Source organism: Schistocerca cancellata, chromosome 4 (assembly GCF_023864275.1).
Source record: "Schistocerca cancellata isolate TAMUIC-IGC-003103 chromosome 4, iqSchCanc2.1, whole genome shotgun sequence".
Classification (NCBI taxonomy): Eukaryota; Metazoa; Arthropoda; class Insecta; order Orthoptera; family Acrididae; genus Schistocerca; species Schistocerca cancellata.
Genome location: NC_064629.1, coordinates 687,669,957 through 687,687,747, shown reverse-complemented (window position 1 = coordinate 687,687,747; position 17,791 = coordinate 687,669,957). Strand labels below are relative to the sequence as shown.

Sequence of the window (17,791 nt, the reverse complement as noted above, 5' to 3'; positions counted from 1 at the left end):
TTCGTACTGATGTGGATGACAGCACACTTTTTGTTATTCAGAGATAATTGCTACTTTTCGCACCATACAGATCTCGTGATGTTCGGTTTGTGGGGCGCTCAATTGCGCGGTCGTCAGCGAACGTACAAAGTCCCAATTTTTACACATTCCAATTTTTTCACAATCCATTCTAGCCACTGTCACGAATGATAATGATGAAATGATGAGGACAACACAAACACCCAGTTCCCGGGCAAAGAAAATCCCCGACCCGGCCGGGAATCGAACCCGGGACCTCAAACAACAGGTGACTACGGCACTTCAAGCGATTCCACAAGAAGCGTTCGCTGACAGTTTCTAACAACTTTACAACCGATATCAGAGTTGTGTTGTACCTAATGGCGATTTCTTTGAAGGTTAGTAAAGGTATTTTGTTTGTAACTCTCGTTTTATTTTCTGCGACCATTCATTCACCGAACTTCTGACACTCGCCTACTATGCAGACTACAGTCCCGAAAAACAACCGAAAAAGTATCGGATCTCGCGGCAGACATTAGAAAAATGGACATAACCACAACTCCTAACGACAAACCTCAATCACAAAACTGCAATATACATATAACAACTCAAAACATTACCCTTGATTCTGCAGGTCAGAAATGAATTAGGAAAGGCTTATGTATGTTCATTAGAAATTTTCAACATGAAGTCATAGAGGCAAAAAATTAGCATATCGGAAGTACTGCCAGAGAATGAAGTCACCACCAGACCAGGGTCAAAGTGCACTGAAGAAAGAAAAAGAATCCACGGAGGAAAAAAGAGAGGTACTTGGAAACACGTAAGAATGAAACGTAAAAGCTTTGCGTGATCCGACAGGACCCTGCCACGAGTAACGTAATAAATATGCAGGCAATTTGCGTTAAGCTCAGAACAGAGGTAGAACTCGGTGCACCACATTTGAAAAACAATGGCAACATAGTGAGAAATCTACTATCCATTTTGTGTACCGCAAGCGAACCTAATTTGCAGCAAAGTGTTAGTAAACAAGAGGCGCTGTTTCGCATGAAATTCGTCAGTAAACGAATTTTATAGATAACGTATTGCCGGTTAGTTTGTAGTCTAGTAATGAACAGCGTATGGCTAGAGTAAGATGTAAACACGCAAGACTGTGGCAGCCAGTGCAACGCTCCCGCACCGGAGGTGAGAGCGCAGAGGCGAAGGCGAGTACTTGCTCTGCTTCCTGGGGAAGCCGGCAACTGGCTGGCCTCCGAAAGGCTTGCGAGTGCACGCCGGCAAGCGGCAAGGACACCCACATCCAAACCTGCGCCCGGCCGCAGTAATTGTTTCCTCTCGTTTATTTGCTCGCGCGTGCATATCCGATGCGCGTGCGCGCAACGCCACGGAGCTATTCAATACTGAAACTACGTTATGAGATTGCACCTTTCAAATTCTTACACGCAGGGTTACCATTTGGCGTAAGAACAGAAAGAAAGCGGGTACTTAGATGCCGGCTCGCCGCGCTGACCAGTGCACCTACGGGTGCACACAGAGAATGCTGGTTAGCCTTCTAACCAAGGTGCAGCAGTGCCATTACGAGTAGAACGTCGCGCGCCCTCCGTTAGCTCTGCAGTCTCCCTCACACGATTTTACAGAAACTAATCGTCTAAAAAACCTGATTTTTACGTTAGTTATAACTTTATCTTCCAGTTTCATGGCGAAGTGCCTACCACTTCCTTAATGGTCATAGTTAGTGTGATATTTCACACACAAGTAATATGATGCACTAAATTCGAAAACGTTGCGTTGAAAAATAGGAGTCGCTATGAATTTGTGTTTGGTGAGTATTAGACCACATATTTCAGCATATGATATGCAACTAACATTTTGAATTTCTCTTTAAACTTCGGAGGGGATCAATATTTGACCCCAGTCTCGAGAAAATGGATTTTATGTAGTGAATTCACTTCTAATCGCAAAGCACGATGGTGAAGTGTTCATAACATGTCTCATATCTTCTTTCTGCAGCTCGTGGTCGTGCGGTAGCGTTCTCGCTTCCCACGCCCGCGTTCCCGGGTTCGATTCCCGGCGGGGTCAGGGATTTTCTCTGCCTCGTGATGACTGGGTGTTGTGTGATGTCCTTAGGTTAGTTAGATTTAAGTAGTTCTAAGTTCTAGGGGACTGATGACCATAGCTCTTAAGTCCCATAGTGCTCAGAGCCATCTCATATCTTCTAAACCGTTCCTGATACGGAGCCGGCCGGAGTGGCCGTGCGGTTCTAGGCGCTACAGTCTGCAGCCGGGCGACCGCTACGGTCGCAGGTTCGAATCCTGCCTCGGACATGGATATGTGTGATGTCCTTAGGTTAGTTAGGTTTAATTAGTTCTAAGTTCTAGGGGACTGATGACCTCAGAAGTTAAGTCGCATAGTGCTCAGAGCCATTTGAACCAGATACCGAAGCGAGATTTTGGGAAATGATAGCACGCTAAGAGGAGGGTATTTTGTCGCACGGTTAACATGCAGAACTTTCTAGTCTGCGACGGTATACGAGTAACTACAGACTTTAATGGAATAATGTAATTTTTAAGGGCTGTCAATTGCTAGTGAAGCGAACATTAGTGCGTCTTTTCAAAAACGTAAGAGAAGAAATTACACATACAGTTTTAGAGTGAAGATGTGCTTTTTCATAAGCTATTGAACTGACTTCTCCTCAGTTCCTCATCTAATAAAACATAGTTTTCGAAGGTCTAGGGTGCAGGAAGAAAATTCCTTAGTTTGCTTCAGTATCAGCTGTTGCTTGTTAAAAGCTGCGCGGGGTAGCCGTGTGGTTTGAGGCGCCTTGCTACTGTTCGCGCGGCTCCCACCGTCGGAGGTTAGAGTCCTCCCTCGGGCATTGGTGTGTGTGTGTGTGTGTGTGGTCCTTAGCGTAAGTTAGTTTAAGTTATAATAAGCAGTGTCCCCCCCATGGACCTTGCCGACGGTGGGGAGGATTGCGTGCCTCAGCGAAACAGATAGCCGTACCGTAGGTGCAACCACAACGGAGGGCTGTCTGTTGGAAGGCCAGACCAACGTGTGGTTCCTGAAGAGCGGCAACAGCCTTTTCAGTAGTTGCAGGGGCAACAGTCTGGATGATTGACTGATCTGGCCTTGTAACACTAACCAAAACGGCCTTGCTGTGCTGGTACTCCGAACGACTGAAAGCAAGGGGAAACTACAGCCGTAATTTTTCCCGAGGGCATGCAGCTTTACTGTATGGTTAAATGATGATGGCGTCCTCTTGGGTAAAATATTCCGGAGGTAAAATAGTCACCCATTCGGATCTCCGGGCGGGGACTACTCAGGGGGACGTTGTTACCAGGAGAAACAAAACTGGCATTCTACGGATCGGAGCGTGGAATGTCAGATCCCTTAATTGTGCAGGTAGGTTAGGAAATTTAAAAAGGGTTCAAAAAATGGTTCAAATGGCTCTGAGCACTATGGGACCTAACATCTATGGTCATCAGTCCCCTAGAACTTAGAACTACTTAAACCTAACTAACCTAAGGGCATCACACACATCCATGCCCGAGGCAGGATTCGAATCTGCGACCGTAGCAATCGCGCGGCTCCGGACTGAGAGCCTAGAACCGCTAGACCACCGCGGCCGGCCTTTAAAAAGGGAAATGGATAGGTTAAAGTTAGATGTAGTGGGAATTAGTGAAGTTCGGTGGCACGAGGAACAAGACTTCTGGTCAGGTGAATACAGGGTTATAACTACAAAATCAAATAGGGGTAATGCAGGAGTAGGTTTAATAGTGAACAAAAAAAAATAGGAGTGCGGATCAGCTACTACAAACGGCACAGTGAACGCATTATTGTAGCCAAGACAGACACGAAACCCACGCCTACCACAGTAATACAAGTTTATATGCCAACTAGCTCCGCAGATGACGAAGAGATTGATGAAATGTATAATGAGATAAAAGAAATTATTCAGATAGTGAAGGGAGACGAAAATTTAATAGTCATGGGTGACCGGAACTCGATAGTAGGAAAAGGAAAAGAAGGAAACGTAGTAGGTGAATATGTAATGGGAGTAAGGAATGAAAGAGGAAGCCGCATGGTAGAATTTTGCACAGAGCATAACTTAATCATAGCTAACACTTGGTTCAAATATAACAATGTTGTCTACATGGAAGGAGCCTGGAGATCCTGGAAGGTCTCGGATAGATTGTATAATGGTAAGACAGAGATTCAGGAACCAGGTTTTAAATTGTAAGACACTTCCAGGGGCAGATGTGGACACTGACCACAATCTATTAGTTATGAATTGTAGATTGAAACTGAAGGAACTGCAAAAAGGTGGGAATTTGAGGAGATGGGACCTGGGTAAACTGAAAGAACCAGAGGTTGGCTCTGAGCACTATGCGACTTAACTTCTGAGATCATCAGTCGCCTAGAACTTAAAACTAATTAAACCTAACTAACCTAAGGACATCACACACATCCATGCCCGAGGCAGGATTCGAACCTGCAACCGTAGCGGTCGCTCGGCTCCGGACTGTAGCGCCTAGAACCGCACGGCCACTCCGGCCAAACCACAGGTTGCGGAGAGTTTCAGGGAGAGCATTAGGGGACGATGGACAAGAATGGGGGGAAGAAATACAATAGAAGAGGAATGGGTACCTTTGAGAGATGAAATAGTGAAGGCAGCAGAGGATCGAGTAGGTAAAAAGACGAGGGCTAATAGAAATCCTTGGGTAACAGAAGCGATATTGAATTTAATTGATGAAACGAAAAAATACAAAAATGCAGTAAATGAAGCAGGCAATTAGAAATACAAACATCTCAAAAATGAGTTCGTCAGGAAGTGCAAAATTGCTAAGCAGGGATGGCTAGAGGACAAGTGTAAAGATGTAGAGGCGTATATCACTAGGGGTAAGACAGATACTGCCTATAGCCGGCCGCGGTGGTCTAGCGGTTCTAGGCGCTCAGTCCGGAACCGCGCTACTGCTACGGTCGCAGGTTCGAATCCTGCCTCGGGCATGGATGTGTGTGATGTCCTTAGGTTCAATTAGTTCTAAGTTCTAGGCGACTGATGACCTCAGAAGTTAAGTCGCATAGTGCTCAGAGCCATCTGAACCATTTGAACCCTTTTTGAAAATTACCTGACTGTCAGTTTGTTGTGCCAGCGGGCACTGAATCTCGCGGTGGGGAGTTGTCATATGATTTTGTCTCATCAGTTTAGTGACCCCACTCACTAAAGAGATTCAGCCTCTGACCAGAATATATGAGTAAGTATGAACGCAAAATATGCTCGTTTGAGCCAAAGTGGCCAGTATAGAAAGAAAATAACTCTCACTGCTCACTAATAAAAATTAGATGTCGGAACAATTCTGATTTTGCGCAAAATTTCGTCAGAATATCAACAAAATAGACACAGGGTTAGGTGGTAGATTCAAGATGCTCTTTTTGAGAATAAAACGGACATAAGAGTTTACACTGCCAATCATTCTGAATGGATCACCTCTAAAAATGTATTCTGTTCCCAATTTCAGGAAGATTTTACGTTGCTAGGAATGGGAATGGTGCCAGTGATAATATACTAACAAATCGATAATTGTGTTTATTGTCAGTTTCCACTAGCAGTTTAAGTTCACCAATGCTAAAGCTAGCTACAATGCATTTTGAAGTGTAGCTTGTTTGGATACACACGCCAACTATGAAACTGGTGTCTAAATTCTCATTTGAGGCACTCATAAGCATTCACAGCGCCAGCAAACAATACCTCCGGTGTTGGCACGCTCTGCCTGTAGACTTTGGCCTTTAACACACAGCATAAATATGAACCTAGTGGTGACCTTCGTAGCCCTGCAATACCACCACCGCAGTGATGCGCGCATTTAAGTCACCGCCAGATTCAACTTGACATAACCAAAAAATCGTCGAAAGTTGAAATTATATTTATATGATGTTTTTCCTTCTGAATGGTTTACACTTCAGGCAAGAGAGCATGTGTGACGTACACACTTTTTTTAATAGGTTAGAGGAATTTCTCCTTGAGAACAGTAATGAACTGCCTGCCAGAATTGAATATAGATCAGCCACATAACTCTCAGGAGACATTTATCCCCTTAGGTAGGAAAGATAAAATGCTAATGTGACATTAGTAAACAGCAGGAGCATCTATGGTACTGACCAGTTACTATTACGAGCAGAAAGTTAACTGAATTCAGAAGTGAATAGCAGCCGAATCCTCAGTTCAGACTGAAATATATTTCGCGAGGATACGTTAGACACCAATAGTGGCGACGTATTTATTTCTTTAAGGAACAGGATAATATTTAGGGAAGTTATTACAGAGTCCGAATATGAAATGATCTGGCCGAACTTAAGCATCAAAGGTAGGACAAACATGTCAACTGGATGCATTTCTAGACCACCTGCATAGGAAGCTGTAGAGACAGAGCGCTTCAGAGAGAACTTGCGCTTTCATGATCATGTTATTGTAACAGAGGGACACTAATTTGCTAGCTATAGAATGAGAGAGACACGCGATAAAATTTGGTGCCAGAGGCAGGGATTCATGTGAGATTGTTCTGACTGTATTGTCTGAAATTACTTCGACATGATAGACAGAGATCAAACTCGCGAGGGCAACGATTTAGAGGTCCTAACAACAAACAGACCCGCACATTTCGAATCAGTTAAAGTAGAGGGTACACGTGATTACAAGTCTTTGCTAACATCAATGATTACAGGTGTAACATGGAATGTTAAGAAAGGCAGGAAAGCAGGCCACTGTGGTCGAGCGGGTCTAGGCGCTTCAGTCTGGAACCACGTGGCTGCTACGGTAGAAGGTTCGAATCCTGCCTCGGGCATGGATGTGTGTGATGTCCTTAGGTTAGTTAGGTTTAAGTAGTTCTACGTGTAGGGGACTGATGACCTCAGATGTTAAGTCCCATAGTGCTCAGAGCCATTTGAACCATTTGAAAGGCAGGAAAATATATTTGCTTGGCAAGACTGGCCATGGTACAAACTGCAGAGCATCTGAAAAGTTAACATTAGATATTTATCTCCCAGGACTACGATGTACAGCACAGATAGGAAAATTTCAAAAGCACTGTTCAATGCGCCTTAGACGAGTGTACACAAGGCAAGATTTTAAGCGAAAGAAAAAAAAAAACCTCCGCGGTTTAATAGCTGTCTCAGCAAGTCTCTACGAAAGCAAAATGAACATAAATAAAATGCTTAACAGAGCAAAACTAGGGGAATGAGAGAAATAAAATGTTGCCAACCAATCTGACTAAAAAACCCCAAGATGTTAAGATGTTTTGGTCTACGTAAAGTCAGCAAGCGGATCAAATCTTCTGTTCAGTCATAAAGACACCATACAGGCGCCGAAATGTTACATGACAAAGAGAAAGCTGAAATGCTGAATTCGGTCTTCCGAAACTCTTTCACCCAGAAGATCGCAATATGGTTCCTCTTTCATTTATCACTCGAACGCCGAAATGGTAGATATTGAGTACGTGATCTCGGTATAAAAAAGCAACTAAAATCGCTCAATAGCCGTAAAGTATCAGGACTGGATGATTACCTGTGAAATTCTACGGAGATTATGCGTAAGAACTTGGTACCCTTCTAGCAGTACTCTATCGCTGGTCGCTGAGGTCGCTGGTGTAACGACGGGTACCTAGCGACTGGAAAAATAGGTCATTTTCGTTTTCAAGAAGGGTCGTAGGACAGATGTACATAATTAAAGGCTCACACCGCTGACATCACTCTGCTTTAGAATCATGGAACGTTCTTTATGCTCACGTACACTACTGGCCATTAAAATTGCTACACCATGAAGAAATGCTGATGATAAACGGGTACCCATTAGACAAATATATTATACTAAATCTGACATGTGATTACATTTTCATGCGATTTGGGTGCATAGACCCTGAGAAATCATTACCCAGAACAACCACCTCTGCCCGTAATAACGGCCTTGATACGGCTGGGCATTGAGTCAAACAGAGCTTGGATGGCGTGTACAGGTACAGCTGCCCATGCAGCTTCAACACGATACCACAGTTCATCAAGAGTAGTGACTGGCGTATTGTGACGAGCCAGTTGCTCGGCCACCATTGACCAGACGTTTTCAGTTGGTGAGAGATCTGGAGAATGTGCTGGCCAGGGCAGCAATCGAACATTTTCTGTATCCAGAAAGGCCTGTACAGGACCTGCAACATGCGGTCGTGCATTATCCTGATGAAAAGTACGGTTTCGTAGGGATCGAATGAAGGGCAGAGCCACGGGTCGTAACACATCTGAAATGTAACGTCCACTGTTCAAAGTGCCGTCAATGCGAACAAGACGTGACCGAGACGTGTAACCAATGGCACCCCATACCATCGGGCCGGGTGATATGCCAGTATGGCGATGACGAATACACGCTTCCAATGTGCGTTCACCGCGATGTCTCCAAACACGGATGTGGCCATCACGATGCTGTAAACAGAACCTGGATTCATCCGAAAAAATGACGTTTTGCCATTCGTGCACCCAGATTCGTCGCTGAGTACACCATCGCAGGCACTCCTGTCTGTGATGCTGCGCCAAGGGTAACCGTAGCCATGGTCTCCGAGCTGATAGTCCATACTGCTGCAAACGTCGTCGAACTGTTCGTGCAGATGGTTGTTGTCTTGCAAACTCTCCCCATCTGTTGACTCAGGGATCGAGACATGGCTGCACGATCCGTTACAGCCATGCGGATAAGATGACTGTCATCTCGACTGCTAATGATACGAGGCCGTTGGGATCCAGCACGGTGTTCCGTATTACCCTCCTAAATCCACAGATTCCATATTCTGCTAACAGTCATTGGATCTCGACCAACGCAAGCAGCAATGTCGCGATGCGATAAACCGCAATCGCGATAGGCTACTATCCGACCTTTATCAAAGTCGGAAACGTGATGGTATGCATTTCTCCTCACAACGTTTCACCAGGCAAGGCCGGTCAACTGCAGTTTGTGTATGAGAAATCGGTTGGAAACTTTCCTTATGTGAGCACGTTGTAGGTGTCACCACCGGCGCCAACCTTGTGTGAATGGTTTGAAAAGCTTACCATTTGCGTATCACAGTATCTTCTTCCTGTCGGTTAAACTTCGCGTCTGTAGCACGTCATCTTCGGGGTGTAACAATTTTAATGGCCAGTAGTGTATTATGACGTATTTGCAGAATGAAAATCCCCTGTTTAAAAATCAACATAGTTTCCGCATACAGAGATCCTGCTAAGCTCAGTTCGCTCTGTTCGTCCATGAAATCAAGAGCGACGCCAACATCGGCACCCATGTTGATAAAGTGTTACTGGACGTCAGAGAAACATCGGATACAGTTCCACACTGTCGTTCCGTGAACAAAATACGAGCTTACTGACGAGGGAAACACTCGTCGCACCCTCCTCCGTTTTATTGGTGAAATCACGCAGTGGATAGTCCGTCTAAAACTGAACACAGATCAAGCATGAAAACAGGAAGAATGTGAACTGAATTGTGAAAAAAGGAAAATAGAATCAGTGAACGATCCAAGCTCAAGATGTGCATCATCAATGAATTGCAAGAACTATGGCGTCATGGTTGTGTAGTCACGATGTTGGACTGCACAGAGGGAGATCTATATTCAAACCTCCCCTGTGCCACACTTTTTTTTTTTCACAAAATTATGAACTTCCCGTCCGGTCACTGACGTGTCAGTTCTCCTTCAGTAGTCTTGGCAATTGTCATACTATACACTGGTTACAGGATACGAGTCATTTGGTAAGAATATATTACTGTCCTAAGTTAATATGATGAATAGCGGGAGCAGGCGAGATGCTGCATTGCCCTCTCACAGAAATGAAAACAACAACAAAAACAAAACAAAAAAACCGGGTGTGAACTATGCCACAACAAAGGAAATGAAGAGACAAAACTTCCACAACAGAACGCAAGAGTCATAACATGTGGTACTTGTTTAGAACAAATTGGAAGTACGTACGTCTGGAGGTCCCTTACACCTCGCTGTTGCAAACGGACGTTACACCACGAAAAACACACAGATCTAAAAACAACAAACAGACCCGTCAATGACCGGAGGGACAGTTCATAATCCTGCGGAAAAAAGTGGGTCACGAGGAAGATTCGAACACGGATCTCCGCCTTCGCAGTCTCTGTGAAAACATAACCACGACGCCGTGGCCGTCCAGATTTGCTCTATGCTGCAGATATTAATTTTGGGCCGTTCACTGTTGTATTTTGCTTCTTTTCTCACCGTTCAGTACGCCTTCCCCCTGTTTTCTTGCTTGATCTGTGTTCATTTTTTGAAAGACTATTCACTGGGTCATCTTACCACTAAATCTGAGGGGGTTGCGATGAGAAATTTCCCTTGTGAGCATTAGACCAGATTGGACTCAACATGTCGCTCTTAACCAAACAAAACCGACATATGTAAAGGTAATTTCTGAAAGTACCACAGGGGAAGTGTGATAGGACAGTCGCTGCTTACGGTGCACAGGGTTTACCTGGTGTGAGTGCAGAGATTTCAATTCGTGACTGAGGACTGTGTACTGAACAACATTCCATCAGCATGTACGTCATTTGTAGACTACTAAATATAGCCGTATGTCTTTAGTTGGTTAGCACTTCCAAGTGCATGCGGCGAGAGGAAGCCATGAATGCGCATTTTCCAATGGGCAACAGTTCGGGAGTTGAAGTATGGACGCGGCCACGAGGAACGGTTAGTCTATACAGACGGGCGTAGTCCACTTAGTGATACAGTACTATTGTGCAGAAAACATCAGGTCGTAAAGTTCGTGACGTGTTTGTGGGAAGGCTATGCAACGTAGAGAGAGGAAAAAAAAAAAAAAAAACAGCCAACACATTGCTGTGTGTACATATTGAGGTACCACATACAAAAATACCTGCACTTACACTCGGTATGTAAATGATCTAATGCAAAACGTCGGAAGCTGTATGACGCTGATCACGGATGATGCGGTTGTCTATAAGAAGGCAGCAACGCCAGAAGTCCACCGAGAGCTTCAGGTAGACCTACAGAGAATCGAAGATTGGTGCTGGGACTGATGGTTGACACTGAAAGGAAATAAATGTAACGTACTGTGCATAAATGAGCAAAAAGATCCACTGCTGTTCGATTACGCTGCTGGCAAAAAACAAAAAAACAAAAAAAACTTGAAACAGGAACTACCGAAAAATACTGGGCGAGTCAGAAATAACGTCGCTTTTCAGTTGGCTATGAGGGCTGTGAGTGTGCGCGCAGGTGACACACTAACGGCGTTGCAAGGGAGTGGGAAATTCAGTTACGATGGAGAGGTGAAGTGTGCAAGACCGTGTCAGTGTGGTAGAGCTTTAACGAGCTTCCCGCAGATTAAACCATCGCGGACACGACCCGGATGGCCATACCATACGACGCTGGATAGCTAAGCGGTTTAGGGGTGGGTCTGTGCATGATAGCAAATCTCCTGGACAACCCCGAAACGTGAGGACACGGAAAAACATCGACCGTTTGGCATCAGTTCAAACTAGTCCTCAACGATCGCAGGCACTAAAGATGAGCCACAGATTTCTACGGCCAGATGTGTACAAATTCCTCTTTTCACATGCCTATGATTGCCTGTTAGCCAGGCAGGCAAGCTGCTGCATGTCATCTGCAGAACGGGCAGGCTGCTCTACTCGTGTCCAAGCCGAGCTGTGCCCAACTCAAGCAGGCTCCAGGAGTCTTACTTGCCTGCCCGTCTTCCCACAGTGCTACACTACGTGGCACTTAACTCTGTACGCTGTCACTGTAGTGTTCTGAGTAGAGTTCGGAGTTTTTAACCGAGTATCATAAGAGGAACCTCAGTGAAATATATATACATTTTGAGTCATTGTAGGTCAGGAAATGGCTGATTTATTTTGTCCTTTTTTCCATTTCGGCGTAGTTTGGGCTTATTTGTTAATTCTATATCAACGATTTTCTCTGCAATTTCACCCTCTTTCTACTAGGTCTGGCTATTCTCAATTCAGATCATCATGAGATCACCTCTTATACAAGTTTTCTGCAGTAAGCAGAGCCATCTCTAAAAGTCGAGATCCTTTGCGCCTAAGAACATGAAGACTTCTGTTTAGTCAATGCCAATTAAAGTAAGGTTTTGAAGTCTAGTTTCTGTAACCTTAGTGTCTTTCAGCCAATTATGACTCCAGTTACACCGATTTTAATTAATTTTTTCCAAGAGGTATATTACAGCTGCGCTGAATTCATTCTTAGTGGGCAAAGCAGTTAATTCTAAATTCACCAAATGCAATGTAGGAAACAGAAAGTTCGTTTTTCATATTACGTTAATCTAAAAAGTACATGTCCGAAAGAAGAAGCTTTTCTTCCGTACCAAGCTTTCTTCGCAATACGTTACATGCCACCAGGATGTCTTTTTTAAACATCCACTGAGCCTTATTATTTCCCTATTTCAATCAATGTTCGCCCTAAATTTAGAAAGCCTATGAATTTGTAAATGGTCTCAAGTCTTTGGCGAAGATTTCCACACACTTGCCGGGCACTAGATCTTTATTCTCGTTCAAAATATTTATGGAGTGAGGTAATTGATCGCCAAATTTAATAACACGTCATGATACAGTCGAGGTTTTTTTTTGTATTTCGATTCCTCCCAGAGGGAAGGGGGGGGGGGGGGAGCTGGCAGCAGCGTAATACGTTGTGAAGAAAGCATAAAAAACAGAGGTCAGTGATGCTGATTTAAAAACACTTAGAAAATAGACAGGCACAATTAAAAAACAAGGCGACTGTCTGGTTTCTGTTTGCAGCACTGTAAAAAGGGCACAGACAACACTGAACACTCACGGAAAACAATGCACTATAGAGTATGAAGGTATATGACTATTGGGGGGGGGGGGGAGAACCCGGGCAGATGGGGGGGAACCCGGGCAGATGGGGGGGGGGAATAAGGGCGGAATTGATGGACGGGGAGGGCACAGAAAAATGGGGGGGGGGGGAAGGAGCAGGGTGGACGCGAGAAAAGGACTGGGGAAGACAGTGTTGTGGAAAGAAAAAGGACTAGGGGGGGGGGAGGAATGGAGTCGAAGAGTGGGTAGGTGGAGGAGAAACAGGATGGAAGGGCGGGGGGGGGGGGAGAGTGAGCCTGGGAAAAGGACTGAGGGAGGGAGGGCGAGATGGGGATCATAGTTGATAGGAGGGATAAATGGAGGGAGAGAGGGCATCATCTGGGAGGGGGAGTTGATGGAAACCACCTTGGGAAAGGAGATGAAGGGTGTTGAGGTGGAGGGTAGGAGGGACACAACGGCGAAGGCGCAGCAGTGGGTGGGGGTTGGAGAGGAGAGGAGCAACCAGGGGACGAGGGGGATCACGTCAGGGGGAGGTGTAGAGGAGGTGGACATCTTCGAGGAAAAGTGCAGATGGAGGAAAGGAATCAGGTGATATAGAATCCACGTGGGAGACGGATACGAAAGGCGAGGCGGAGTGCATGGCGCTCGAGAATCTGGAGGGACTTATACAATTTGGAGGGAGGGAGGCGGTGGATATCCAGGCGGGACTGGCATAACAGAGGATGGGACGGATTAAGGATTTGTAGGAGTGGAACACTCGAGGTTCCTCAGTGAGGAACCCTTTTATACAATTTGAATTGCGAGACACCTACCGATTTCTTTGAAACTGCCTCACAAACACGCGAGAACGTCTCCCCTGATCGTCTTGAATTCTGTTTCGTGAGTGGTATACGAACCCAATTTCTAATTTCTAATCAATCTCCTTTAAGTTCGGTTTGTTTATTTTGCTGCTGCCAGCAATATGACAAAAGAACTGTAGTGAAACTAACTACCCAAACGTATAGCTGGATAATAAAGTTGCATTAACAGCGCAATATGTTGTTAGGTGCAGCAGGCTGAACGGGTCCCGAGAAGCTTGCCAGGTTTGCGGAAATCCAAGTCGTCCTGCGTTAACCACTGTGCTTCAGTACACGTGTACCCTTGTGTGTCAGTTGCGGAAGGTTGAGCTGCTTTAATGGTTGCGGCGGAGACAGGGGCAGGCAGCCTGGAAGGAGAACTTTCATACCTCTGTCTGCGGTGCATGTTACACCTAGATTTGCATGCAGGGCGCTGTAAGATACAGGTAGTGCACGCTTAAGGTCGCACGTGTACGATTTTGCACACGTTTCTGGAAATGTGAGCGGCTAATCTAGGAATTGTTGACGGCTTGATGATGACTAACGAAGCACACCTCATGGACAGTTAAGATGCAAAACTGCCGTTATTGAGGCACTGAGAACCCGCAGCAAGTCCATGAACAGGAGCTGCACAGCCAGAAATTAACGCTGTGGTGTGGACTCGCTACAGCTAGGATCAGCGGTCCATATTTGTTTCTGGACGACAATGGTGCAACATATCCTGTGAATTCCGAGCTATTTGTGTACATGGTTCGGAATTTTGTCGTTCCTGTGCTACAATAGTATCCCCATCCATTCACGTGTTATCAACAGGACGGTGGAACTGGACATCCCGCCAATCTGTCAATGGACAAACTGCGTGAAAGTTTTTTTTTCTGTGGGTTCATTTTCCATTTTGGTAATGTTGCTTGACTGGCACATTCATCCGAGCTGACGCCTGCCAATTTCTTGCTCCGTGGATATCTTAAATGCCGAGTGTTCGAAAATCGTCCTGCAACCCTCTACACGCTGGACGCTCACATGCCTAGAAATGTATTCCTGTTGCTATACTGGAGGACACTTTGCGTAACAGCTTCATAGCTCGTCTGCATGCGTACTCACATAAAGGCGGTGCTCATCCCAGTGATGTGATTTTTAAGAAGTGAGTGCTACATACCGCATGAAACTCCAAAGATTAACTAACCCGTCTGCATTTGTAAATCATAACGATCTGTGTTAATCATGTTTTTGAAAACAGTTGAAAAGGGCGTTCTTTCTGGGTCACTCTGTACCTAGGAGTAACTACCTGGAGCGACCTAAAGTGGAATGACCACATAAAACAAATTGTAGATGAAGCAGATGCAAGACTGAGATCCATTGGAAATATCTTAAGAAAATATAATTCATCTACGAAACAAATGGCTTGTAAAACACTTGTTTGTCCTATTCTTGAGAATCGCTCATCAGTCTGAGGCTCTTACCAAGTAGGATTAATAGAAGGGATTGACAAGATCCAGCGAAGAGTGGCTTACTGAGTTCAAGCTTTGGTCTCCCTCTTCAATTTTTACCGCGCACACTTCCTTCCATTGCCAAACTGACAATTCCTTGATGCCTCAGGACGTGGCCTACCTACCGATCCCTATTTTAGTCAAGTTATGCCATTCAGTTTTCTTCCCATTTCGATTCATTACCTCTTCAGTAGCCATCCGATCTATCCATATAAACTTCAGATTTCTTCTGTGGCACCTGATTTCAAAAGCTTCTATTTTCTTCTTGCCTGAATTGCTTATCTTTCACGTTTCACTTTTGTAGAAGACTATTTCCAAACAAATACTTCCAGAAAAAACATCCTAACACATTGCCTGGTATTGTAAATCTGCATTTTATATCATATTTACTTCGGTAATTGTCACTTACTTTGCTACCGAAATAGCAAACATCGTCTACTACTTTTAGTGTCTCATTTCCTAATCTAATTTTCGCAGCATCGCCTGACGATGAAAAAATCTACAAATATTATAAATTCAAGTTTACCATTTTTGATTCCATCTTCTAAGTTAACTTGTACTGTCTGCATTGCCTCGCATTTTCCTACATTTCTCCGGAACCAAAAGTGATCTTTCCAGAGGTCGAATTTTACTAGTTCTTCCATCCTTTCGTAAATAACTCGTCTCAGTATTTTGCAACCATGATTTTATTATTGGTTTTGTAATATTCACACCTGTCAGAACCTGCCTTCCTTGGAACTGTAATTATTACTCTCTTCTTTAAGTCTAAGCTTATTTCCCCTGTCTCATGTCTTGCATATCAAAGGGTATATTCTGCCAAGGAGCTCAATAACTCGAAGGGAACGTCGTGTACTCGAGATAATATTTATACCCTTTGTATTGCCCTTCCATATATTCCTTCCACTTTTCAGCCTTCCGTTCTTTGCTTTGAACTGGCTTGCCATCTGAGCTCTATACATTGATACAGCCGCTGCTTCTCTTTTCTTCAAAAGTTTATTTAATTTTCCTGTAGGTGGCGTCTATCTTTCCCACGATCATGCATGTTTCTACAGCTTACTGTCACATATCTGCCTGACAACGAAATCGGGAATAGTTGACTTTAGAGCAGACGAACCTTGCAACCTGATTTTTATACTAGAGGCATCGAATTATCTTACAACGCATGAAGTGTTTACGCTCTGCAGAATAAACTGCTCTCGTTTCTCGCCCAACAACAGACATTGTCGCTGCGTTCCACGCAGTCAGTATGTCGATATCTGTAACACACTTATTGGGTGGGGTCCGAATACTTCGCGCACATACTGTGTAAGAATTTGCACGGATAATAAACACACTATATCAGACAGTTACATAAAACCCGTCTACCTATGAGGTGTGTCTTTTGCGTGTTGATTTACATCTTCAAATGTCCCGCTGATTGAATCCGCGAATCACTATCGTGTCCATGAAGGAGTAAAATAACAGTTATTTGCTGCAAAAAGTATTGCTAATTGAAAAATTCTGTAGAGATTTAAAGCGTCAATCGAAACAGAATTTATCGCGGATTGTGAAGATTATAAAGTCAAAGGAGAAGGATTTAGTGCACAGAACATGCAACATGGGAGGTGACAAATGCTTAACTGTTACAAAGCTCGCCAATAGCCTGGCATTAACGAGAAAGATTTGTAATGTCTACAGGAATTCAGATTTTTAATAATTGTACCCATACTTTTATTCCCTGTTTTCATGAAGTAGCATGTTAAGCTTGATGAAACTGTAAACTTTAGGGAAAAACGTTTCCGGCTAAAATATTTTCATTGAGAGTTCACGTTAAGACATAGTGTGCTACAACTAGTTAAAACAGCAGTAAGATAACTATCTAAACAGTAAAAGGCAGGCCAATTATAGTAAACATGTAAAACACGGTTTAGCTGTTTCACTGCTGCACGGCAGAAAAAATGGTGGAACTAAACAACTTGAGCAGCGGAAATTTGTAATTTATTTCCTTACCTTTATCGATCTGTTTTTCTGCGAGAATCCTCTGTACCAACCTGTGGAAGAAAACGAATTGCAAATGAAAACTATATACAAGCAAAACATTTATTCAAATTTAACACACACTGCACTGTGTTGGCAGAAAAATATACAGTATCAGAGTTGTAAAAATAACAAAGTGTGAAAATAAGGTAACAATACCGTTACAACAAATACAAATCAAAATCAAACACAGCGTTCTCATCATAGATGTTTCTTAGGATCACCTTCGGAAGCTTTCTATGCTATTACTGTTCGAAGTTACATTCTCACTGATATCTTTAAGCATACAATAATTTCTTGAGTTTCAGTAAGATCAATCATCTGGACGACTTAACGGGCGAGTGAGGAACGTAAGCGCAGAGGGCAGCTGAATGTTCGAAAAATATTCTGCCAAATTTTTGTGCACATTTTGCAACTGTATGAGATCCACCACATAACAAAGCCACGTACGGTCTGTTTCAAGTTATCTTTTACGAGGGAAATGTTTTCAGCACATACTTATTGAACGTTGGAGCATCAGTTCGCTTTAATTCAATCAGGAAGAATCATTGCTACGGTCTCTAGTGGATGATAAAAATTTTGTGGAATCTGCTGTCACCTAATGTAACTGC

General features: G+C 44.0%; 1 protein-coding gene across 1 annotated transcript in view; it reads right to left on the bottom strand.

Annotated features, from left to right (window-relative positions):
* The window catches only part of LOC126183543 (dedicator of cytokinesis protein 3), a 1,039,887-nt gene that overhangs the window by 723,864 nt on the left and 298,232 nt on the right, over positions 1 to 17,791 (bottom strand). Inside the window, exon 3 of the mRNA XM_049925613.1 lies at positions 17,154 to 17,194. Within this exon, the coding sequence (XP_049781570.1) occupies positions 17,154 to 17,194 (41 nt within the window). The remainder of the gene's footprint in view (positions 1 to 17,153; positions 17,195 to 17,791) is intronic.